At 39.2% G+C, this 24,715-nt stretch overlaps 1 protein-coding gene and 1 non-coding gene across 2 annotated transcripts; one reads left to right on the top strand and one right to left on the bottom strand.

Annotated features, from left to right (window-relative positions):
- Positions 1-4,533: 4,533 nt before the first annotated feature.
- Positions 4,534-4,640, top strand: LOC125131920 (U6 spliceosomal RNA). The gene has a single exon (XR_007136094.1). It is a non-coding gene; the product is annotated as a U6 spliceosomal RNA (small nuclear RNA).
- A 7,203-nt stretch (positions 4,641-11,843) lies between these two features.
- Positions 11,844-20,304, bottom strand: KCNJ8 (potassium inwardly rectifying channel subfamily J member 8). Its single transcript, XM_047787430.1, has 3 exons — positions 19,910-20,304; positions 18,527-18,957; positions 11,844-13,509 (listed from the first exon to the last, which is right to left on the bottom strand). The coding sequence occupies exons 2-3, from the start codon at positions 18,898-18,900 to the stop codon at positions 12,609-12,611; spliced, it is 1,275 nt and encodes a 424-aa protein (XP_047643386.1). The 5' UTR covers positions 18,901-18,957; positions 19,910-20,304; the 3' UTR covers positions 11,844-12,608.
- Between the last annotated feature and the right edge of the window lie 4,411 nt (positions 20,305-24,715).

The following is a 24,715-nucleotide window of genomic DNA, read 5'->3' as shown; positions in this document are numbered from 1 at the left end:
GGACAAAAATCTTTGCAAATGAAGCAACAGACAAGGGATTAATCTCCAAAATATACAAACATCTCATACAGCTTTATTACTAAAAAACAACCCAGTTAGTAAGCTCTAAACAGACAATTTCTCCAAAGAAAGACGGATAGCTTAAAAGCATATGAAATTATGCTCAACATCACTAATTATTAGAGAAATGCAAAATATATATATAATACTTATAGATTAAAAATATAGATAAATAATACAGAAAATAATATATACAAATAAAGTAAATTAGATATAAAATATATTTATAAATAATATAAAATAAATAAAATAAAATAGTAAAAATAAGTATATCCCTCCTCTATCTCAGCGCCTCTCTTTCTACCTCTGTTTCCCTCTCTATCTGTCTCTCCCTCTCCCCCTCCCTCCCTTCTCTCCTCCTCCTTCTCTCTCTCTTCTCTCGTGTCTTCTCTCCTCCTCCTTCTCTCTCCCTGTCTCTCCCCTCCTTCTCTCTGTCCCCTCTCCACCCTCCTTCTCTCTCCCTCCTTCTCCGTCCCTCCTTTCTCTCCTTCTCTCCCCCCCTTCTCTCTTTTCTCTCTCTTTCGCCCCTCTCCTCTTTCTTTCTCTTCTCCTTTTCTTTTCTCTCCCTCTTTCTCCCCTTCTCGTTGCTCTCTTGTCGTTTCCGCCCCTCTCTCTCTTCTCCTCCCTCTCCTTTTCTTTTCTCTCCCTCTTTCTTCCTCCCCCCCGGATGCCCTTCCCCTCGCTGTGGCTAAAATTTGGAACATATTGATGACATTAAAAAGACGGAGTTCCCATCGTGGCGCAGTGGTTAACGAATCCGACTAGGAACCATGAGGTTGCGGGTTCGATCCCTGCCCTTGCTCAGTGGGTTAACGATCCGGCGTTGCTGTGAGCTGTGGTGTAGGTTGCAGAAGCGGCTTGGATCTTGCGTTGCTGTGGCTCTGGTGTAGGCCGGCGGCTATAGCTCCGATTCGACCCCTAGCCTTGGAACCTCCATATGCCGCTGGAGTGGCCCAAGAAATGGCAAAAAGACAAAAAAAAAAAGTCTTTGCTGGTTTTGTTCTGGGTGTCATAACTTTTTTTTTTTAAAGATTCCATATCTTGGGAATTCCCATTGCTGCTTAGCAGTAACAAATTCGACTAATATACGTGAGGACACAGGTTTGATCCCTGGCCACGCTCAGTGGGTTAAGGATCTGGTATTGCTGTGAGCTTGGTGTAGATCACAGATATGGCTAGGACCTTGAGTTGCTGTGGCTGTGGCATAGGCTGGCAGCTACAGCTCTGATTCAACCCCTAGCCAGGGAACTTCCATATGCCGTGGGTACAGCCCTAAAAAGAAAAAAAAAAGAAAGATTCTGTATCTTTTAAATATGTAATAAAATATTTACAGATAAAAGCATATAATGCTGGGAGTTCTTCAAAACAATCAGAGAAAGAGACAAGGAAGTATAAGGAGGCAAAAGGGGAAAAAACATTGGTCATGAGTTGGTCATTATCAATGTGGATGATACATACATGGAGTTTATTATGCTATTCTCTCCACTCTTGCATATGTTTGAAATTTTCTCTAAAAGAAGGTTAAAAAAAGAAGAGCCACATTTTTCTTTCTGTGAAATACAGTTGGCTTTAATGGTGGTTTGTGAATGCAAATCAGAGACAGAATTGTTTTATTTTGAATAAACACAGAAAATCTTTTATTGAAATGGCACAAATTTCACTTAAATTTGATAAATTCTGCATGTTTACGGAACATTTCTTCTTTGTGATATTTATTATAGTTGCCACTCCAGCATTCCAATTAAGTTCTCTATACCTGTTCCTTTGTACATGGCCTCCAAGACGACCCACGTTTCCACAGATATTGCATGTCCTGGACAACCTCATTCCACTCTAGAAACCAGCTTGCTCATTCTCCCAAATCTGGGATAATACTATTCAAGTGCAAAGGCCAAAGGAATGCCAGAAATCCTTCCTGCCTAGTGGTGGTTCCACCTAAAATGGAAATACTGTAAGTTGAGTTAGGTCCCCGGGTGACTTTAATTTTTTAAGATTTAATGCCAATGTCAGATTCAGGCCCATTCATTCTTTAAGAATGCCAAAATTGTGATCTGTCAAAAAGATCAACATACGTAATCTTTAAACATAAATTGTGACCCAATGTTAGGAAACGTCAAAGAGCACTGAATAAAACTTTATTTCCAATGCTACCCTCAACAGGAATCCTCTTCTTATTCTCACCATCACTTGTGGTGGCCCAATTCTCTGCAGGCCCAAAGCCCCACTGACCTTCCAAGAGACCTCAGGTAGTAGGTCCCAGGTGCTCCCAGTGCCAGTTGTTGTCCACATAGCAGCACACATCTCCACAGCCCCGAATTGTCCCCTTGTCACTGTCTGCTCCTGCTTCTGTTCCCAGACCCTACCATCTCTGAACTTGGCATTTTCTTTCTTTTCTTCCTTCCTTCCTTTCTTCCTTCCTTCCTTCCTTCCTTCCTTCCTTCCTTCCTTTTTTAAGGTTTCAGCTTAACATTTATTGCACACTCACTGCCAGTCCTCAAAACACAATGGTTAGCAGCTTCACTTTCAAGGGCTTCACAGATATACCCACTTTGTTTTGTGGAAACACATAGGAGGGAACAGTAATTTGAGTGAGGAAAGAGGATGCTAGAGGCTTGGGGATGGATATTTTAGCATAAGCAAATTGAACTTGGCATTTTCTAACCTTTGTTGCAAAACCACTTGTCCAGACATTCTGTATCTTCTTTTGAGTGAATCTGGATTACATGTCTCAGTTCTGATTGGTTTTCCCAGCAACTCCATTCCATCTTCTTTATATTTTCCAGAAACTCCTCAGGGTTTCCTTCCTAATGATGAAACTCTTTCTTCTTTATAGGACTGCACTAGTTAATTCTGATTTAAAGTTTTTGGGTTTTGTTATTTCAGTGACAAAGGGATGAGCTTATCATTTTGAGTAAAAAATCCCTCTTGCACTCACTCAGTTTTCTAATGATTCTCTGATTTTAAGCCATAAACCTCTGCAGGTGCTTCTGTCAACTTTAAACAATGGAGGAAATTAGTATGAAAGAAGGGGGGAGGTCTGATGCCCTCTCTTCTCCTTTCCTCCCTTAAAATACTCAATTCTAAGATATTTATGCTTGTGAAGTCAGACACACAACTTGGGGAAGAAGAGGGAATCTAGTTGCTGATGACATAGTAGTAATCAGTGTCTTTGGTGGAAGGTGGGTCCACTCTTTATCATCTTCCCATGTAGCCATGGTGATTATTTTAGGAGCCTACTGGATGATCTAGAAAGAAGTGATTTTTCTTCCCTTTTCATTGGTCCCTTTTGCCTTCTCTGCTAGAGACTTTATTTTCAGTCCTTTGGTTGACACCACTGTGGAAGCCCCACCAAGCTATTTCTTCTGCTACAAAAATAATAGTAATATCACGATAATGATTAAGATTCATTGAAGATATACAATGTTTCAGACACTGTGTTGAACACAAATTCTGTCTAAATCCTCAAAATAAACCTATATATATGCTATATATTATATAAAATAAGTAACTGCTATATCACATACTATATACAATGTATAATACAGGAGTTCCCATTGTGGTGAAGCAGAAATTAATCCAACTAGGAACCATGAGGTTGCAGGTTCGATCCCTGGCCTCACTCAGTGGGTTAAGGATCCAGTGTTGCCATGAGCTGTGGTGTAGGTCACAGACATGGCTTGGATCTGGTGTTGCTGTGGCTGTGGCATAGGCCGGCAGCTACAGCTCTGATTAGACCCCTAGCCTGGGACTCTCCATATGCAGTGGGTGTGGCCCTCAAAAAAAAAAGACAAAAGACAAAAAATATATATATATATAATACATTTGTATAATTGACATAGTATATAACATATATAATATATATTATATATCATATTGTTATAAAAATATATGTAAATATATGCTATTCATAATTATATACATTTTATATAATATGTACATATGTGTTATATATGTATTATTACATACAAGATAAATTGCTCTAATATAGTAATAATATAATTGAATCTAAAGTGTTAGGCTCTAGGCACCTAATTGGTTTACAATTTGTATTCCCAGAGTTTAACACAGTGCCTGGCGGAGAGTAGCTGCTAAATAAGTAATTGTTAAATGAATGAGTATAATTATGCTTCAGCATGAGCTATAAATCTAAAAACTGTGATACTAATAAAGATAAATGCATTTTAAATGGCACTAATTTTATGGGGTCGTTTAATAGTCAATCAATCTAGGAAAATTCAGTGCATTTACCACACAGTTAGAAAAGTAGATTTCCTGGAGTTCTCTGGTGGCTCAGTGGGTTAAGTGACACTGCATTGTCACTGCAGTGCTTCAGGTCACTGCTGTGAAGTGGGTCAATCCCCAAAAAAGATATCCATCAATGTTGATTAGTTTTAAGCGGTTCATTTTTTTTACCTCTCATTCTCTCTTTCACATACTGTGTTTTCTTAAATTCTGCTAAATTTTATTGAAGAAGTGCTCACTTCAGCAGCACATGTACTAAAATTGGAATGCTACAGAGAAGATTAGCATGGCCCCCATGCACAGATGACACGCAAAGTCATGAAGGGTTCCATATTTAAAAAAAAATTTATTGAAGAAAACTACACATATAAAAAAGTGTCCAAGTTTTATTTCCCAAGGTGACTCCACCTGAGAAATTACCACATAGTTCAAGAAATAGAGCATTAACAGACTGGAAAAACTCCTCATGCTGTCTTCAAGGTACTGCCCTTAGGCTTCTAAGGATAAATGATATTCTGACCTGTAAACACCACAGGGTTGTGCTGCCAGTTAATACCTTCAATTTCTCAAATTGTGTTTGAGAGATCTGCCAATGTGAGTAGTTGTAAATGATTGGTCCTCATTGTTCTATAGGATTCCATTGTATAACTACATTTGCAATTTATATGTCTTTCTTATTAGAGATGAACAGTTGGGTTGTTTCCAGTTTAGGACTAAAATAAAAGCAATACTATGAACATTCTTATACAAGTCTTTTCCATATATACCCAAAGTGGAATTGCTGAATCATAGAACTGATCATATTTAGTTTTAGAAGACCCTGTCAAACATTTTTTCCCAGATGGTTGACCCTCTCCCTAGTCATACATTAGACCCTTTCCCTAGTCATATATTAGACTTCCTCATCCTCTCCAACATATGCTTTCATATTTTTTGGATTAACCATTCTAGCGTCATAGATGGCAATTCATGGTGATTTTATTTTATTTTATTTTATTTTTTATTTTATTTTATTTTTGTTTTGTTTTTGTCTTTTTGCCATTTCTTGGGCCGCTCCCGTGGCATATGGAGGTTCCCAGGCTAGAGGTCGAATCGGAGCTGTAGCTGCCAGCCTACCCCAGAGCCACAGCAACGCGGGATCCGAGCCACATCTGCGACCTACACCACAGCTCACGGCAACACGGGATGGTTAACCCACTGAGCAAGGGCAGGGATCGAACCCGCAACCTCATAGTTCCTAGTCGGATTCGTTAACCACTGCGCCATGGCGGGAACTCCAATTCATGGTGATTTTAATTTGCATTTTCAGATTACTAGTAAAATTGAACACCTTTTGGTATGTGTTGTATTTTGGATGTGCTTTCTCACTTTTTTTTTTTTTTGCCAATTATTTTTATTTGGTTTTCTGCATTTTTCTTGTGGAATGGTAAGAGTTCTTTATAATTATAGATATGAATGAATCTTTTGTAGGATATGGGAATGGCAAATATTTTCTACCACTCTGTGGGTTGCTTTTCTATTTGGTCTAATTTAGCATTGTACTAATTAGGATAAAGGCTAAGCAATAGTATAGTAGTAAAACATATTGGAGTTACTGCTGTGGTGCAATGGGATCAGTGGCATCTCTGGAGCCCTGGGAAGTAGGTTCAATCCCCAGTTCAGCACAGTGGGTTAAGGATCTGGATATTGCCACAGCTGTCTTGTAGGTCACAGCTGTGGCACAGATATGATCCCTGGCCCAGGAACTCCATATGGCCACAGGCAAGTAAAAAAGGGGAAAAAAAATAAACAACAACAACAGCAAAAAACAAAACTGTCCTGGTGTGGCCCTAGCCTACAAACCATTCAGTGTTCCAGATTATTTCCATTTTTTTCCTTTTTTTTTATCGAAGTAGAGTTGATTTACAATGCTATATTCATTTCATATGCGCAGCATAGTGATTCAATATTTTTACAGATTATACTCCATTAAAAATTATTATAAGGTAATGACTATAATTCCCTGTGCTATACAGTATAAACTTGTTGCTTATCTATTTTATAAATAGTAGTTTGTATTTCTTAATCCCATACCCCTAATTTGCCCCTTCCCTTTTCCTCTCCCCACTGGTTAGCACTAGTTTGTTTTCAATATCTGTGAACCTGTTTCTGTTTTGCATACACATTCACTTGTATTTTTTTGGATCCATATATAAGTGATATCATACAGTATTTTGTCTTTCTCTGTCTTATTTCACTAAGCATAATATTCTCTAGGTCCATCCACTGTGCTCATTCTTTTTTATGGTTGAGTAATATTCTATTATATATAGAGAATATATATACACATACGCATATACACATACCACATCTTTATGTTAAAGCCTGGTCAAAGCTGGTCTCTGACCAGGTCCAAAGGAGAGGAAAGAAGGTTGAGAAACACAAGCTCAGGGTTTCTAAAATCAAGAATGAGATGTGGTCCATTTGGCTTTTTTTTTTTTTCTTTTTAGGGTCATACCTGAAGCATATGGAAGTTCCCCGGCTAGGGGACAAATCAGATCTTCATCTGCTGACCTACACCACAGCCACAGCAATGCCAGATCAGAGCTGCATCTATCACTTATACCACAGCTCATGGCAATGCGAGATCCTTAACCCACTGAGAGAGGCCAGGGATGGAACTTACATCCTCATGGATACCGGTCAGGTTCTATGATTTCTCCATAGAGAAAGCACAGAATTTCAACCCCCAAGACCTGCAGTCAATGGCGGGTACTTGATGACTTTTGAAAAATCTGTTAATATACATAGCTTCGGTGAAAAGTATATTTTCACTGAAGTTTTACACATACCTATTTTATCCTCTACTTTTTTTTTTGTCTTGTTGTTGTTGTTGTTGTTGCTATTTCTTGGGCCGCTCCCGCGGCATATGGAGGTTCCCAGGCTAGGGGTCGAATCGGAGCTGTAGCCACCAGCCTACGCCAGAGCCACAGCAATGCGGGATCCGAGCCGCGTCTGCAACCTACACCACAGCTCACGGCAACGCCGAATCGTTAACCCACTGAGCAAGGGCAGGGACCGAACCAGCAACCTCATGGTTCTTAGTCGGATTCGTTAACCACTGCACCACAACGGGAACTCCTATCCTCTACTTTTTCAATATTTGTTTAATACAAACTGAAGTAGCCCAATAATATGCGGAAATCCAGTCTTAATATTTTCGTTTTTTCAAGAGATTAAAATAAACACTGTGCAAAATAATAGTTTCATTTAAATTATCCCAGAGTATTAGAGTTGAGGGAGGGGTGTCATACAGCACAGCTAGGAAAATCTTCATGAGAACTGGAACAACAACTGAAAATGAGTACTAATGAAAATGTAAATACTCTAAAATGAAATTGGGCTCCAGAGTGGTATGTTGATCTGAAGTTAAAGGCTGATTAAGACTTTCATGAACTTAAACTTGAATCTGTGCAGCAAATTTCAAGGCAGTGTAATTAGAGTCACTTCCTTCCTAGGACTGTGGGGAATTCCCATCACCATTGATGAGAATTGTGCATAAAGATCATGGGAAGAGCATGGCCCTTGGGTTTCCTCTTAAACAGCCTGTAGGATTTGTTATGGTTATTTTAATGCACTGGTCCTTGGAGACACTAATTTCAGTTCTGCCTCTTCTTTTGACATGGTGAAAATGACGAAAGTTGGGGGTGGGAACCCCAAGAGATGTAGATATCTTTTCATTCTTTCTTCTTTTATTATTATTGCTATTATTTTGTCTTTTGAGGGCTGCATCCGCAGCATATAGGAATTTCTCAGCAACGGGTTGAATCAGAGCTGTAGCTGCTGGATTACACCACAGCCACAGCAATGCGGTATCCTTAACCCACTGAGTGAGGCCAGGGATCGAACCCACATCCTCATGGATACTAGTTGGGTTCATTACCCTGAGCCATGATGGGAACCCCACCCTTTCTTCTTTATAACTATTTTATTATTAAAGAGGAAATTTCTTGTTCCATAAATGCCAACTCCTTAAACAACAGTAAAAATGATTGCAAACAGTGGAGAGGGGAAAAGTGCTGCCCCACATTCACTAAGCCACTAACTTCTCTGGGAGTTAGACTGTCTTTGGGAACTGAGGGTCATTTCTTTAAGTCATTGCTGACATTTGAGTGTCAGAACACTTGGCCAGGGACAGTTAGAAACATCTGTGGCCAGGGGAACAGGAGTTTTACTCAGAGGAATTCTTGAGCCAAGTGGCAAATGGTGAAGAATTGTAGAATAAAACCATGGTATTGGGTAAAGTAGATAAAGTAGGAAACAATGATAGTTCTAAGGATGAGCAGTGTTCTATTTTCTCACCCAGCTCTCAGTAAAGCTGTCTGTGGGAGAGCTTTGGATGTTCCTTTGTCTTCCCATGCCTGCCTGCCTTGTAATCTCAGGTAGGTCTCAATTTTGATTTTGAGATGGGAGTATCTCTTCTGTAATTCTGGTACCTAAGTCACTTTTCCTCTATTGATTCTTCCCATCTCAGAGTATATGGGTGCAGAATCAGCGTCTACCTTACTTATAAATCTCTGCTCCTTCTTAAAGAAGAGAAATACACCTAGTTAATTTTTGCCAGATGGTGAATGTCAGACATGGTAAATGTTCAATAACATATTACTGGATGAATAAATAAGTGATAAATATGTTAAACCAGAAATAGCTTCTGTGTGTAAAATGCTCCCCTTTATGCATTGTAGTATGCTGCACATTATACTATTTGATGATAGGCAGGTGGCAGGTATCAAAGAATCAGGAAAAGCAACTGGGAGTGAGCAGGTATAAGGTCTCTGCTGCAGAATTTTTAAGAGATCAGATTCATGTTGCAAAGATATTTTTCTTTATCCTAAAGAATGAAAGTGGTGCATTGAATTAGTCATATAGTAAGAATCAAATTTATTTCAAGGCAGTCATTCATTTCAAGCTTTTGCCCTTTGTGAATGAATTAAACTATTTTAAGCTCTTTATAAACATTAACTCACTTAGCCCTTACAACTTATGGGTAGGTAATGATTTTAGGTACAGGGAATACGAGGCCCCAAAATATTAATTAATTTTGTCAAGACCTCACAGATGCTAAGTGTTGAAACTGAAATTTAAGCCAAGAGAGTCTGGCTGTAGAGTTTATTTTCTTAACCACTACAGTGCACTTCCTCATGAGATGGCACTGGAGCAGAAATCCTAAATCATCACAGGAGGAGACCCAGGAGGCTTTCTGGGGAAATGTTCTGGGTAGAAGCAAACTCATGATCCAAAAGTATGTATGACTCTGCTTCAAAGAACAGCAAGGCCAGTGTAGTAGAGTGGAAATGACCCAGAGAGAGTGGTAGTAATGAGAGGTAGTGGCTTGTGGGCCTTGGGAAAGGTTTTGATTTTCATTTTTAGAAAAAAGGAAAGCCGTAGGAGGATATTAAGCAGAGGCGTGATGTATTAGGATTTAAAAGAATATTGTGGCTTCTGTATGATGACTAGGATGGAAGTGAAGAATCTAAATATTTAATATAAAATAATATTGAAATTCAATACATAATCACACACACATATAGTCTTCTTTTCTAAGACTAAAGAGTTCCAAAATTGCTTAGCCAGTTAAACATATTTTAACAAAAACAGGTTCTGAAATCATTGTAATGTTCTAAAAACATTTGTAGATTTTTATAAATTGAGGTGACCTTTTGGTTGATGTGGCTGTCACTAGTTAAATGATGTCCCTGACTGAGGCATGACTTGATATAGGAGGCCTATCGATCTCTTCCATTGATTACCCCATGAAATTGATGGCCATCAGGTCCTTGGCACCCAGTCTTTGGTTGCAGCTGAAAGGTGGCTGGGGGAACCGCTCTGGCTCCCTTGCCAGATTTGCCCCTGGCTGCCAGGGCTCTCTGTATCACATGGAACCAGAAACCCTGCATCTCAGCCCTGCTATATCTTGTTACCTGGCCCGCAGCCCATGTTACCTTCACAAACATTGAGCGGCTACTGCACTGAATAGCAGCCAAACATTGTCTGTACATGTTCTTAATGCAGGGGTTGCAGCTGCCTTCTGGGTCTGTTCAGCTGCTCTGGGGTGGGAGTCGGGGGGCACACAGAACTGCAGGAGGTCTGATATTCACCTCTGTAATCACTGGCAGGCTAAGTCTTATTAAGACAGATTGTTCTTTAGCAAACTATAAAGAAATATTTCAATATTCTAACACTTGGTACACTGCATGCATATATACTGGGTGATGAGTACCCAGATTGGACTGAAGGAGGCCATAGTGATATAGAGAAGTGGCCATAGTCTGGATGAGGCTTTGCTAATGGATGGCATATGAGATATAAAAGAGAGGAGTAAATGGGAGTTCCGGTTGTGGCTCAGTGGTTAACAAACTCAACTAGTATCCATGAGGACCTAGGTTCGATCCCTGGGCTTGCTCAGTGCATTAAGGATCCTGCGTTGCCTCAAGCTGTAGTGTAGGTCACAGATACAGCCAGATCTGGCATTGCTGTGGCTGTGGTGTAGGCTGGCAGCTCCGTTCCAATTCAACCTCTAGCCTGGGAACCTCCATATGCAGTGGGGGTGGCCGACAAAAGACAAAAGGCAAAAAAAAAAAAAGAGAGAGAGAGAGAGGAGTCAAGTATGACCCCAGTTTTGGCATGAGTGACAGGAAGAAAGGCTGGAGTGGGGGGGGGGGAAGAGGGGGTGGGAGAAGGGGCAGATTTTGCCAGTAGGAATGAAGCGTTTGCTTTTAGACATGATAACGTTTAAATGTGTATTAGGTACCCATGTGGAACATCAAGTACTTGTTTGATACACAAATCTGGAGTTCAAAGGTGTGGTTAAAATTTTTTAGAAATCATTAACTCAGTAACCTGTGAAACAATGTCCCTTAATCTGGTTAGAAATATGAGTGTTCTGTTTTAAGACAGATTTTGAATATAATCATGATTTCCTATGCGGATATTGAAGTAAAATAAAGACAGATCCCAAAAGCTGTATACAAGAGTACCTTAGAGCTCAGCTTTCTGATGTTTAACTATGTGAACTATAAGAATAAACCTGCTGGTTATTAACTCTTTACTTGGCCCTGTGCCCTCATCTCTTCTTGAAGAGGCAGGAACTAAGGATGATTAGATCAAGCATTGACAGAAAATCTCACTTTAGCAATTGAGATAATGCTGTATCTCTATATGATAGGTCTGAATTCCAATATTACTAAGAAGGAAGTGTAGTTTTAAAATGGGAGGTGGGAGATCCAAAAAAAAAAGTTTATAGGATTTCCATGATATATTAAGCTCAACTAGAAAAGACAAGAGAACTTTCTAAAACTTGGAATAAAATGAAAATCTTAAAATGTAGCTCCCTTGGAACAACAGATCTCAAACGGAGGGCCCCTCAGAGAGATCTCAGAGGCGAGTGTCATCACTCCGTGATATCTCTTTTACACGCCTCTAAAAATGTCTATTTCTTGAGCTTTAACTAAGGCTTTAATCTTGAGCTTTAATTTCGTGAAAGGGAAATGGCAAAACTAAAGTGAATACAAAAATTTCATTTTAATGAAATATTCAATACAGTGGAGGCTCTTCAGAAGCAGTCAGAAGCCAAAAGAAGTAGCTGTCACTTTGGAGAATCCAGTCCTGAATGAGACAGGAATGTTCTTAGCTCTTCTCCAAAGCTCCTTGGCCGGTTCTGCCAACAGGTGGCCAAGAAACCCTTGGAGGTCACTGTGAGGAACAAGCAAATGAACAGAATCCACTCAGAAATAGATTAGAATTAAGCCGTTTCAGTTTTTGCTTCAGGCTTCTTACCCTGTGTAGTTTTTTTTTTTTTTTTTTTATGGACAAAATAAGGAAAAAAACCACGATTTTGGGTCCCATGATCCCTTCTTTCACATTTCTAGAGTGGACAACAACAGAAACAGAGAGATCTGTGGTGTCGCCCACTGAGCATTTCAAGCAGAATCATTCCTTGGCCAGCTTTTCTAGCCAAGGTCTATATTACTCTGCATGTAATATAATTCTTGTGTTTCAAATGGAGAGACACAAGGGTATTTCCTACTTAAGCCCATCACTGCCAACACTGCATGGATGAAACAAGTGTGAGCCATGAACTCTCCACTTTGTGTTACTGTTTATTGACACTGAAAGCACTGCTGTTGGAATATGAGTATCATTTAGTGCATGAAGATCTAGAAAGACAAATGACTGTGTGCCAGCCCTGGGGCAGTCTGTCTGTGCCCTGCATAAATCCTTCAACATCTCATAAAAGACTTTTGTGGGGGGGGGGGGTTGTCTTGCTGTCAGGATTCTGACGTGTTCTGATTTCCTTCTGGGGTCATAAACTGCACCTTGGGCACCATGAGGGAGGAGTTGTTCCGGCGGATGGAGTTGTTCCTCCTCATGGAATTGTTTCTTCTCATGGAGTTGCGCTTCCTCAGAGAGTTCTGGTGGGACAGTTCACTCTTCTGGAGGGTCTGAATAAGGATGGAAGGCTTCTCGTCCAGCTCTCTGGCACTGCACCTCGGGGCAGCTACCTTCACCGTGTTGCCAAATTTGGAGTAATCCACAGAATACACCCCTTCCTCCTCCGTGACGATGGACACAAAGCGATGGCCCCATCGGATCTCCTCTGCGATGTAGGAGGTTCTCGCTTGTGTGGTAATGCCCGTCGTTTCGACCACTCCCTCCAGGATCACAATGACCTCCAGGTCTTGGTTGGCGAGGTCAGTGGCTGAGATGTCGTACAAGGGGCTGCGCTTGTCAATCACGTGGCAGATGATCAAAGGGGCCACCAGAAAAATGTTATTACTCTCAAGCGGGTTATCAACAGGAATGTCCAGCTGGTGAATAGGCACCACCTCCCCTTCCGGTGTCGTGGTTTTCTTGACTACCTGGATGCGCACAGAGGCACTGATGATCATGCTTTTCCTTAAGTCGCCCACACGGAACATGAAACACAGCTTGCCATTTCGGACGGCGATGACAGCATGGCGACTGAAAATCAAGGTTTCTGCCCTTCTGTGAGCCTGGGCTGTTTTCATGAAAATGCAGCCCAACATGACCGCATTGATGATCAAACCCACAATGTTCTGGAGAATCAGGACTGTGATGGCCAGCGGGCATTCCTCTGTCATCATTCTCCCTCCAAAGCCAATTGTCACTTGAACTTCAATAGAGAAGAGGAAAGCAGAGGTGAAAGACCTGTAAGAAATGAGATCAGAACACAATGCCATCAGATCAGGTTTTCCATCATGAAATAACATGCTGAATTTTTTTTTCTTCTTCCAACGGCTATTTAAAGAAAAATGTACCTTGTATCGAAGTATAGTTGATTTACAATGTTGTGTTAGTTTCAGGTATACAGCAAAGTGATTCAGTTTATATATGTATACATAACGGATAAGCAATGAGGTCCTGATGTATGTAGCACAGGGAACTACATTCAATCACTTGTGATAGGACATGATAGGAGATAATATGGGGAAAAGAATGTATATATATATATATATGTATGTCTGGGTCACTTTGCTATACAGCAGAAATTTAGAGAACACTGTAAATCAACTATACTTTAATAAAACAAAACCAAAAAGATATTCAGCTTAGTTCCCTGTGCTATACAGTAGGTCCTTCTTGCTTATCTACTTTATATATAGTAGTGTTTATATGTTTATCCCAAACTTCTAATTTACCTCCCCTCCCTTTCCCCTTTGGTAACCATACATTTGTTTTTATGTCTGTGAGTCTATTTCTGTTTCATAAATAAGTTCATTTGTACTTTTTTTTTAGATTCCACATATAAGGGATATCAGATGATATTTGTCTTCATGTGACTTGCTTTACTTAGAATGATAATATCTAGGTTCATCCACGTTGCTGCAAATGACATTATTTCATTCTCATTTACGGCTGAGTAATACTCCATATATATATACACACACACATATATATTGTATATACACACATACATACAACATATGTATACACAGACACACATGTAGATATCTGCATCTACCACATCTTTTTTTTTAAGATGATTTTTATTTTTCCATTTAGTTGGTTTACAGTGTTCTGTCAATTTCCACTTACAGCAAAGTGACCCAGTCACACATATATATACATTCTTTTTCTCACATTATCTTCTATCATGTTCCATCATAAGCAACTAGTTCCCTGTGCTATACAGCAGGATCTCATTGCTCATCCACTCCAAATGCAATAGTTTTCATCTATTAACCCCAGACTCCCAGTCTACCCCACTCCCACCACAAGTCTGTTCTCCAAGTCCATGAGTTTCTTTTCTATACCACGTCTTCTTTATCCATCAATTATTTATGTCCAAAGGTTATTTATTGCTTTTGGAAATACTTAGCCAAAGTAACATATCAAATGCCTGACTCCAAACACACTTATACATTTTCTCTCTCTCCCTCTGCATGTATCTTACTTCCAGGCTTCTCGGATACACTACTATCAATGCTTCAAACCATGAAATGATGGACCTATTCATGTGAAAGCATTAAAATAATAAATAGACACATTCATATTAATAGGCTTATTTTACTTTGTGAAATACTTCACTTTCATGAAGGCATAGTTTACTTTGTGAAACGTTCTTCCAGGTCGATAACCATTATTTATTGCCTATGTGTGTTCAAGTGACCTGAGTCATATGGAACATACTGAGTAATAAGAGAACTTTTTGTTATTTATAACCTTTCAAATCATATTCATTAGTGAACAGTGATTGCATACCTTACATAGAGAGAGTGTTATATTTTTAAAAAAAGAATGTGGTGCCATTTGAAAGGAACTCTGTTTTCTCATTGTCTCATTTTGTTATCTAGAGAATACTGAAGCTATTAAAGGAAAGATTTGAGGTAGAGATTAGTAACTGACTGTGTCAAGATCATATAATTAATAATAACTTGAATCCTCTCAATTCTGGCCTAGTTACTGAAAGAGGCACAGGGAGGGGCTAACAAATGTTAGGGTTTTTCTTGGGAAGCCTTTTCAAACTGTGCTTCTCTTCCTGATCTCAGTGTAAACACTGGTTTGGTAGTTTCAGGGTGGACCTGGGCTAAGACTTTTGAAACGCTTGCAGAAGACTCTGACTTATCTCCGTGGTTGAGAAGCACCACAATTGGTTATTCTTAACTTACTCACGTAACTACATATCCTACACTGTTCTGGCTTCTTAATAGAAACAGTCTCAGTCTTCGTTTGCCCCCAATCCTAATTTTGGACTTTTCTAATTTTATAGAAGATTGGCCATCTGTTAAAGTATTAGCTGTCTATTAACTCCACACACACAAAGAGTGAGAAAATGTTTAAATATCTGAGTGTTGAGTCTACACACTACACTTTGGTGGGACTGAGTGGTAAGCACATACAGATGATTTTCTTTCTATTCAGTCTCATAATCATGGATTTTTATTTTTTTAAAATTGAAGTACAGTTGATGTCACAGATGATTCCTTTAATTAACTTTTAAATGGAGTGTGAAAATTGCATCTTTTACCCCTTTTGTTGCTAAAAAATTCATGGAAACTACAATAATTGCTTTCTGCACTAGCTACACACTAGATATATCATATGGTCCAAAAACATGGCAAAGAATAAGAACATACCCCAGAAAAGGGACACAAACACAACACTGATTTCTAATAACATATACTTGCTTTAGGGAACAGTGTAATGATGAATATGCTCAGAGGTTTCATTTTCATGGCTTAAGAGACTATTCACGTGCCATATTTTGTATATTGTTTATTTTAGGAAAGAACTTACTTCCAAACATTACATGTTGCAAGACCCAGCCTTTTATGGATACCTGTTGTACAAAACAGTCTCAAGAGATCAAAGTGTTTAGCTGCTCATTTGTTCTGCTACAGAAGGAGCTGGACTGAATGGTAAGAGGAAGTAGCTTGGTTTATTTCCTAACTCATGTTAGAAAGGCATCCACATGAAAGGAAAAGTGAACCAGCCTAGAAGGAGAATGGCAAATGTTAGTTGGACATACAGGAGAGTATTACAATGGGTTGTTTTCAGTTTTGGTGATAAGGGAGGACATTGAACTTATGAAAGGAAAGGAAATGCAAAGAATTTCACATATTATTGTTCATCTTTTAAATCCCCTTTGGGAGAAAATAGAAAATTTTCTGTTTCTATTTTTTGGGGGGGGGCTTATGTATTATGTTCAGTTTGTTATGATTAATCTCTATGTTGCTCTGAAGTGTAAGTAGTTCCATATCATATAAAATAAAACCAGTAAGATTTTCACCATAAAAGATGTCAAGTAATATTTTTTTTAGGCAAGAAGTGCAACTTAAAATGCTAAAATTGTCATGCTGATAAAATCGACTTTGTCTCATTATATTGGCGACACTTTCTCACAGTGAATTGAGTAATCACACAAGCAGGACTCCTTCAGAATGAACATCCCACAGAACACATCTTATGGAAAAATAAGAGCTAGTAGTAAAATAGCTTTTAAAAGCTAGTGCGCTCTATCAAGTTTATAAAAATAAAACCATTGAAAAGATACCACTTTTGATGATATGTCTCTAATAAACTGCTTAATACCTTATTTTCCACAGGAAAAGTCCACATTTTGGTCTTGTGAATAACAGCTGTCATTTATTTTTCCAGGTTTACCTTTTGTTTCTCTCATCTTTTTATGAGTATCTACTCCATGTTCATTAAAAACGTATTTTGATAGAAAAAAGATTCACAAATATCAGTGCCAATAAATTTCTTAAAGAGAAATATTATAATGATATTTGACCTACAAATACTGTTAAACACAGTATTTTAGTTGTTTCCTTTATTTGGTGTACTAATGACCACCTATAGTATATTTTCTTTGAGACAAAGGTTTATGGCAAGTTTAAGACAAGAAAATAATATCTAATGGTAAAGCCAATGGATCAATTCAATATAGTTTCCTCTCAAAATCTGAGCTGAAATCTGTAACATGATCTCTGTGCACAAATACTGTATCCCCTCTCCCCCGCCCCCTAGATATGCTGGCATCTCAGCTACTCAGGGAATGGAAGGATGGATAGTTTACAGTCTGGGTTTCTGCCGCTTGCAGTGGTATGATAATTTCATGAGATTTCAGGGTCAGTAAAGGTCTCGTTCTTTACAGTTTCCTGACAAAATTAGTGCTTGTTCAAGTTACTTTACTATATGCATTATGTGAATTGTAATATTATTCAAAAAGTATCCTGGAAAAGCTTCTAGTATTATTATGTTTCACTTCAAGTAAATATTTTTGCATTTTACATAATTATCTCTTTTGATTTTCCAGCAAAATAATTAAGACATATCGCCCCAAGTCAATGTTCTTAAGCCATGTGAAAATATGAGAATCACTGAAATAAAATTCACTTTTCTTATCTTTGAATATTTATGACATAGAGAAAAAAAAGCAAAATTAGGGCAGTCTAAGAAATGTCTTCCTGTCCTACTAAAACTTTTAAAGAAAACCACAACATTAAGTCACTTCTCCATAGTCTATTCCATGAAAAATTTGGAGCAATTTCCATTAAATTATTTTTTTCTAGTTCTGAATGTTAGCATAACTTTTAATTTTGGAATTCAATGCAAGCAACCAGCTATTTAAGATAATCTTGAAAAAGAAGGGCTTATATTTATTTGTTTAATTTCTAGTGTAATTTTTTTTGCTAGGACATCTCTCCACCAGTGTCTTCCCGTTTTCCTCATGATTTCTGAAAATGTCACAAGTAAGAGAAGTCGTGGAAAAACATTACTAGCATTTGTACAATATTTTTGGTTGATCGGAGGTATTTCCTTGTGGATACTGGAACTATGGACAGCAGCTTTTTCATGCTGAAAACTGAACGTGCATTTTTTTTTTTTTTTTGAGAAGGACACTTTGTGGAATCTTGTGAACCACAACCATTTTTAAATAGCCGGTATAATATTTTAATATTTTCAAGGCCAGCCTGAGTGTTGAAACTCTATATTTTCAAAGATTCCTCCTCCATCAAGCTGCATCTAAAAAGATCTTAAAAAGACTTTAATGCGTTAGGTTATTTTCTTGTTTTTGTTTTGTTTTACTTTTTTTTGTTTGTTTCTGAAGGTACTAAAACAAACTTGGGCCACTTATAACAAAACAGCAGAGTGAAGAAAAGGCAGTTCAATATTTTTTTCTGTACTGTTTCCATCCCTGCCTCATCCACTGCCTTCTTACCTGACATTCGTCACACACACAGTGGACTCCAAACCGCTCTTCTCTGTCCCGCCTTTCTCCATGTAAGCATAGATGTCCCCATGGGCAAAGGCCACCAGCCACCACATGATGGCGAAGAGCAGCCAGCTGCAGAGGAACGACATGGTAAAGATGACCAGCGTGTGGCGCCATTTCAGGTCCACCAAGGTGGTGAAGATGTCCTGGAGGAACCGTCCTTGCTCCCGGATGTTCTTGTGCGCCAGGTTGCAGGCCCCGCTCTTGGCGATGAAGCGGGCCTTGGGGAGGCGGTCCCGGATGCGCGGTTTGCGCAGGTTCTCTGCCGCGATGCGCGCCAGCACATACTCCTCCGGGATGATGCTCTTTCTGGCCAACATCGTCCCGTCACCATAGCCAGCCTATACACCTGTCTCTGACCTGCCTCTCCTTCTCTCCTGCAGGAGGGAAACGAAGATTAAAAAACTTTTCTCCCCATTTCCTCACCGCTTCAGTCCTTGCATTAAGGGGTGCGTCTATACATTCGAGGTGACGTGCAAAGCTAAATGCATGATCTTACTCATCGAGTCTAGATAACGCTTAACTTCTGGGATCCCGGAGAAATTAATTGGTATGAATCTGAACTGTTTTAATATTCCTTATCGCTTAGAACACATAAGGGCATAGCCTTAATTAAACAAAACCAGGAGCCGTCCTGTAAACAGCAGGCTCAATGATAATTCTAACATTACCCGCGTCTGTTGATTAGTGCAAGGATACAAACGCGCAGCGTCTATGAGAAATATTAAGGCCAGCTGGGTATCACGATCTGATCTATTTACTAAAGTATTCACATGATATAGCAATACTGAAAGTAAAGAGGGGTAATTCTTTTTCCAATATTTTTAGAAATAGGCAGAGCAAAAGGCCGTGGCCTCCTGCGCAGTATAAATAACACGTTTCGTGTAATTCGACAAAATAATAAGTTATGTGCTATGTAACTTGAAAATCACGAAAAAGTATTTCAGACAAGAAAGAAGTGAGTTGCATTTAAGAAAGAAAGAAAGAAAGGAAGAAAAAGAAAGAAAGAAAGAAAGAAAGAAAGAAAGAAAGAAAGAAAGAAAGAAAGAAAGAAAGAAAGAAAGAAAAAGAAAGAAAGAAAAAGAAAAAGAAAAAAAGAATTCCCCATTGGAACTCTATAACTTGAAAACTTTACGACGAAGGGATCAAACATACAAGCTGCAGGAAAAACCCGGATAGCCTTCGGGCTGCGGATAGAGTTAATTAAAAGAGTGTGCCCCGAAAAATCCATCCGACGCTTAAACCTCTCCCGTGTTTTGCATTTTAAATCATTTGTCGGGGCGCGGACAGCACCCCCCTCCCCTACCCTGGAGGAGCGTTGAAACTTACAGACTCTGGGCAGCTGGCGCGGCGGCCGCATCTCTCCGCACACGCCTCGCGGGCAGGTCCCTCGATGTCCCATCTCGGCGCGCGGGAGCAGGGGCCGCGACTGCCGGAGGGACAGTTCCGGGGACCGCGTGTCCTAGGGAGAAGAGTTAAAATAATAAAAGGTGCAAGTGAATCTAAACGCGGGGAGGGCTGGAGGAAGGGGGATGGGTATAGCTCTTCCCCTCCCCCTGCTCGGTTCTATTCCCGGCCACTGCCGGTGGCGGAGGAGGGGCTGGGGGAGAGGAGCTGGGGGTGATGCTCCACAAGTCAGCCTCCCAGTTCGGGCTTTGACGCGCCCCAGACCTCTGAGGCCGCCGAAATTGCCCAGATGGGGGCGGGAGGGATTGGCTGGGAAGGCGAGTCCTGGGAGGTAGGGAGCCAGCCAGGAGGAGGGGCGACGGGGGGGAGGGCGGGGCCTGTAGGACCAGCTCCTTTTCCCAGTAGCTGCGACCCCCTGCCGCCCGCGTGACATGCACGTCTTTAAAAGGCTCCCTACTCAGGGGAACGAACTTTCTGAGTTCACTGACGTAAAGAGATTTTTTTTTTTTTTAAACCTGGGTAGATAACTGTGCTACTTAAGATTGAATAAAACCAGATATAGAGACCAGAAAATAGTCTCTGAGACGTCCAGACTGTGCGCACACATACTTATTTACATTAAATTCCTGTCTAGTAGGGGTGATACAAGTGAAAGATGTTCTGAAAACCAAAACCCCTACGTATATTTCTTCGTCAACCGAAGCTAGTTCTCAGGGACCAAAAAAAGAAAAAGAAAGAAAGAAAAAACACTCAAAGTTTCTTCCAATAAAATTTTTTTTACCCTAAACAGGACTGCTGTCAACACTTTAGAACTCAAACCGTCGTTCTTCAGTAATTGGTTGCTTTCTGAAATGTTGCAGCTTCTCCATCTTGTCTAGATGGCCTGAATGATAAAACAGAGCAATTGCGCGCAAGAAAGCTTATACAGTAAATATCTTTCTATAACGTTTTGAAAAGGAGCCAGCAAAGACAAATGTGCTTACTCCCACAGGTCAAGCCTCCTGATTTGGCTCTTGTGTTAATGGAAACTTTAATTCTTGGAAATTTCATGTATTTTCCAAGACTCAGGGCAGAAAGTGTATGGAGCATAAACAATGTGTTCATTTAATTACTAAGAGACCTAAAATTAGTCTTTAATGAAGGCAAATGAAGAACCATTTTTTCCCTTTGTGGATAGATCTGCTTAACCCCTTCAAGCCTGAGATCCTAGTCAGATAGTGGTAGCTGTTCCCTCTACTGTCGTGAATTTTTGAACTTTTACAGTAATTTATGTAGTTGTTTTACCACAAGTGTGTGGGGATCAAACTGTACAGTTAATCCCCTCGTTTTTCTGCTTTACAATTGTTTGGTGTACAATTTATTCCCTGTTATTTTAGCTGGGGGAAACATTTGTTGAACACTTCATAAGGGAAGGGATATACATATATACTACGTGTGTGTATATATCACAGTTGCTGTTCTTTTTTTTTTGTCTTTTTTTTTCTGTTGTTGTTGTTGCTATTTCTTGGGCCGCCCCCACAGCATATGGAGGTTCCCAGGCTAGGGGTTGAATCGGAGCTGTAGCCACCGGCCTACGCCAGAGCCACAGCAACGCGGGATCCGAGCCGCGTCTGCAACCTACACCACGCCGGGTAGTTAACCCACTGAGCAAGCTCAGGGACCGAGCCCGCAACCTCATGGTTCCTAGTCGGATTCGTTAACCACTGCGCCACGACGGGAACTCCACAGTTGTTGTTCTTAAGAGGTAGACAATTGTAGTATGAGACATGACTTTGATAATAAACTCTAGTACAAGCACTGATGTGATTAAAATAAGAACAGAAATATAACTAAAGTGCCCTGGAAATTCAAATAAGCGATATTAAGACAAGAAAACTAAGGAAAGAAAGCATTGTGGATTTTTTGGCATCTGATCTAGTCTTTGAAAGACCAATGTATTTGCATTTGCAGAAAAGCTGAGGAAAGACATTTCACTGAGAAGAAAGGTCATGAACAAAGTGACCAAGAATTGGCAAGAGTGGGCCATGTTTTAGTAACAACCCAATATAATCTTCATTGATGAAGCAAGGTAAGCAAAATAACAGGATTGGATGCTTGAGGCTGGTGCTCTTTGGGCAGCCTCTGTTGCCACCACTCTGAACACACAATAGGTTATTCATGTAAGTGTCCCAGCTCCTGCTCCGCTCACAGCCCATGAAACTGGGGCTGCTAGAGGACAGGGCTGTGACTTGTTTATCCTTGTATCTTAAGCTTCTAGCACAGCTTAAATCACAGAGTGGCTCAAAGAATACTTTTCAGTTGATGAATAGGAAACATAATATTGAAAACCATGTTGGTGCTTAAAAAAAATACATAGACAGTCTTAAATACTCAAAAAAGGAGTCTGGACAGTCTTCAGGGGGTTGCAGTAAGTCACGGAAGGATTTTTATTAGAGAATACTGTAAGTGCCTGCTTTAGCAGAATCGATCAGGAAAAAGACGCCCAGATGACTTTGATGGTTACAATGCTAAGCAGAGTCCCTTTAGGTGCCACAATTCTGTGATTGGCAGAAGGGAACACTGGAAACTATTGTGTTAATTAGAGAAGAATTAGGTCTAGGGCTAATAAGCAATGTCAGTGGACAATATAAAATATGTACAAAAGGAATGCTATAGAGTCAATATTGGGAAAAGTAAAGTCGCAGATGACTCTGACATTTATTGCGATGACAGAAAAATAGTAAGAAAATTGAATGAGAAGAGGTGAACTGTTGAGGAGTATTATGAGAAGATTTACAACAAATAAACCCATGTCTGAATCCTATGAAAATTCTGGTCTTTCGCTGTAATACATATTTAGGATTCATTTTTTTTCCCAAGATATATTCTTCTAAATATGCAATTTTAAATCAAGTGTTGACTTGTTCTAAAATGACAAACTCTGTACCCTACCTAAGTCAAAATAAGGGCACTAAGAATGCACATAATCAAGGTTAATTTTAAGACATTAATCAGTCAATTTTTGTCAATAATAAATCTAAAAACAAATAGCAGCCTTTCAAAGAAAGGTGGGGAGTGTATGCTATAAAAATATTATAGACTTTCTTTTTTCTTTCCTCTTTCCATTCCCTTCCTGACATCTTAAAAAAAAAAAAAAAACCAAAAAACTCATTCCTTTCACTGCTTTTTCTGCACTGAGTGGAAGCTGCATGAGGGCAGTAGTTTGTTGTCAGCTACCACAGACCTAGTGTCTTGGAATTGTTGCTAGCTCTTAGAAGTATGTACTCAACAAGTATTTGTCAAAAGAAGGAAAGAAGGAACAGTGCTCTCAGCACAGTGTTTCTCTCTTTCTTGCACTTAGTCTGACTCTCCTCTCTTCTCCTTTTATGTATTTGTAATCATTTCTCACAGTTCTCATGGGTAATCTGAAGCTTGGAAATCTCCTTGGAGTTGAGGGCCATATCTGTCTACAGATTTCCTTACTCATCACCTCTCCCTTCTGTCTTTACCTTTTCATTCTCCTCCCTTCAAACCATCCACTCCTTCCTTCCTCAGCAACTCTCCTAACCATTCCAGATCCCCAATACTTAAACTTATTTAGATATTAAACTTGTTTAAACTTGGCTTTTGCTGCCTATGTTTCTCTTGACAACTTTTTGCCTAATGGAGACATATCTGTATCCCCAAAGGTCCTTCTGGATACACAGTAGCTGCTCAATAAATATTTATTATTGACTGATTTCTAGTTTCTCCTTCTTCAGTTCTTCTCATATCATGGTCCAAATAATGAACATATAAATTTACCTCTGAAAAGTTTATGAAGGAAATCAACTTTTGAAGATCACATTGACTACTTCAGGCTTATCTATGGGTCTATTTATTTAATCACTATTTTGCTATCCTCCATTTAAGGTTTTTTTTTTTTTTAATTTAAGTATAGTTGATTCAAGATATTGTATCAGTTTTAGGTATATAGCAAAGCGTTCAGATATATATGTATGTTTATTCTTTTCATTATTCTTTTCCATTATGATTTATTACAGGTATTGAATATAGTTGCCTGTGCTTGTTGTGTGTGTGTGTGTGTGTATAATATATAACATATATATAGAACAATTAAGAAAACTTTATAACATACTTTATATATATACTGTTCTATAATTTCATAATTGTTCTTTTATAAATGAGGACTAATTTGTGCTTTACTCCTAGAGGAGACCTATAGTAGGTTTAGAACAGAACTAACTTTAAATCTTATGATATTCTCGACTATTCAGGAATCCTGTAAGAATCTGCTCATGTTACATACCAGGAAATTTATGCAATAATTGGGAAGTAATTCAAGGATATCTATTAACTTACAAGTAAACATCTCCTAAATGCCTTTTAGACCCTGTGAGCATTTTAGTTGTGGATAAAGAAGTTTCTGCCACTCTCATTCTCTTAAGAAACAAAGTTTGTCAGGTGCCTTCAAATAAGTGGAGGAAGGTTGATTGATGCTTTTTCCATTTATCTACTGCTTTGATTATCAGATAAAAATCAGTGAAGTCTTTGGAAGGACTCTTGAGATAAGGGGTGAAAGAAATCCTTGCATTTGATGACCTCGCCTTTGACTTGATTTGTGAATTTGGAACTCTTGCTTTTCCTGAGCCATAATAGACTTAAGAATTTGGAGAGTCTTCAAAATGACAATGGAAACGATTCATGTTAGCAGCCCAAATAACAGTTGGTCTATTTGCTTGGTATGCT

Source organism: Phacochoerus africanus, chromosome 7 (assembly GCF_016906955.1).
Source record: "Phacochoerus africanus isolate WHEZ1 chromosome 7, ROS_Pafr_v1, whole genome shotgun sequence".
Lineage (NCBI taxonomy): Eukaryota > Metazoa > Chordata > Mammalia > Artiodactyla > Suidae > Phacochoerus > Phacochoerus africanus.
The sequence above is the reverse complement of the archived record's forward strand: the minus strand, read 5'-3'. Positions and strand labels throughout refer to the sequence as shown.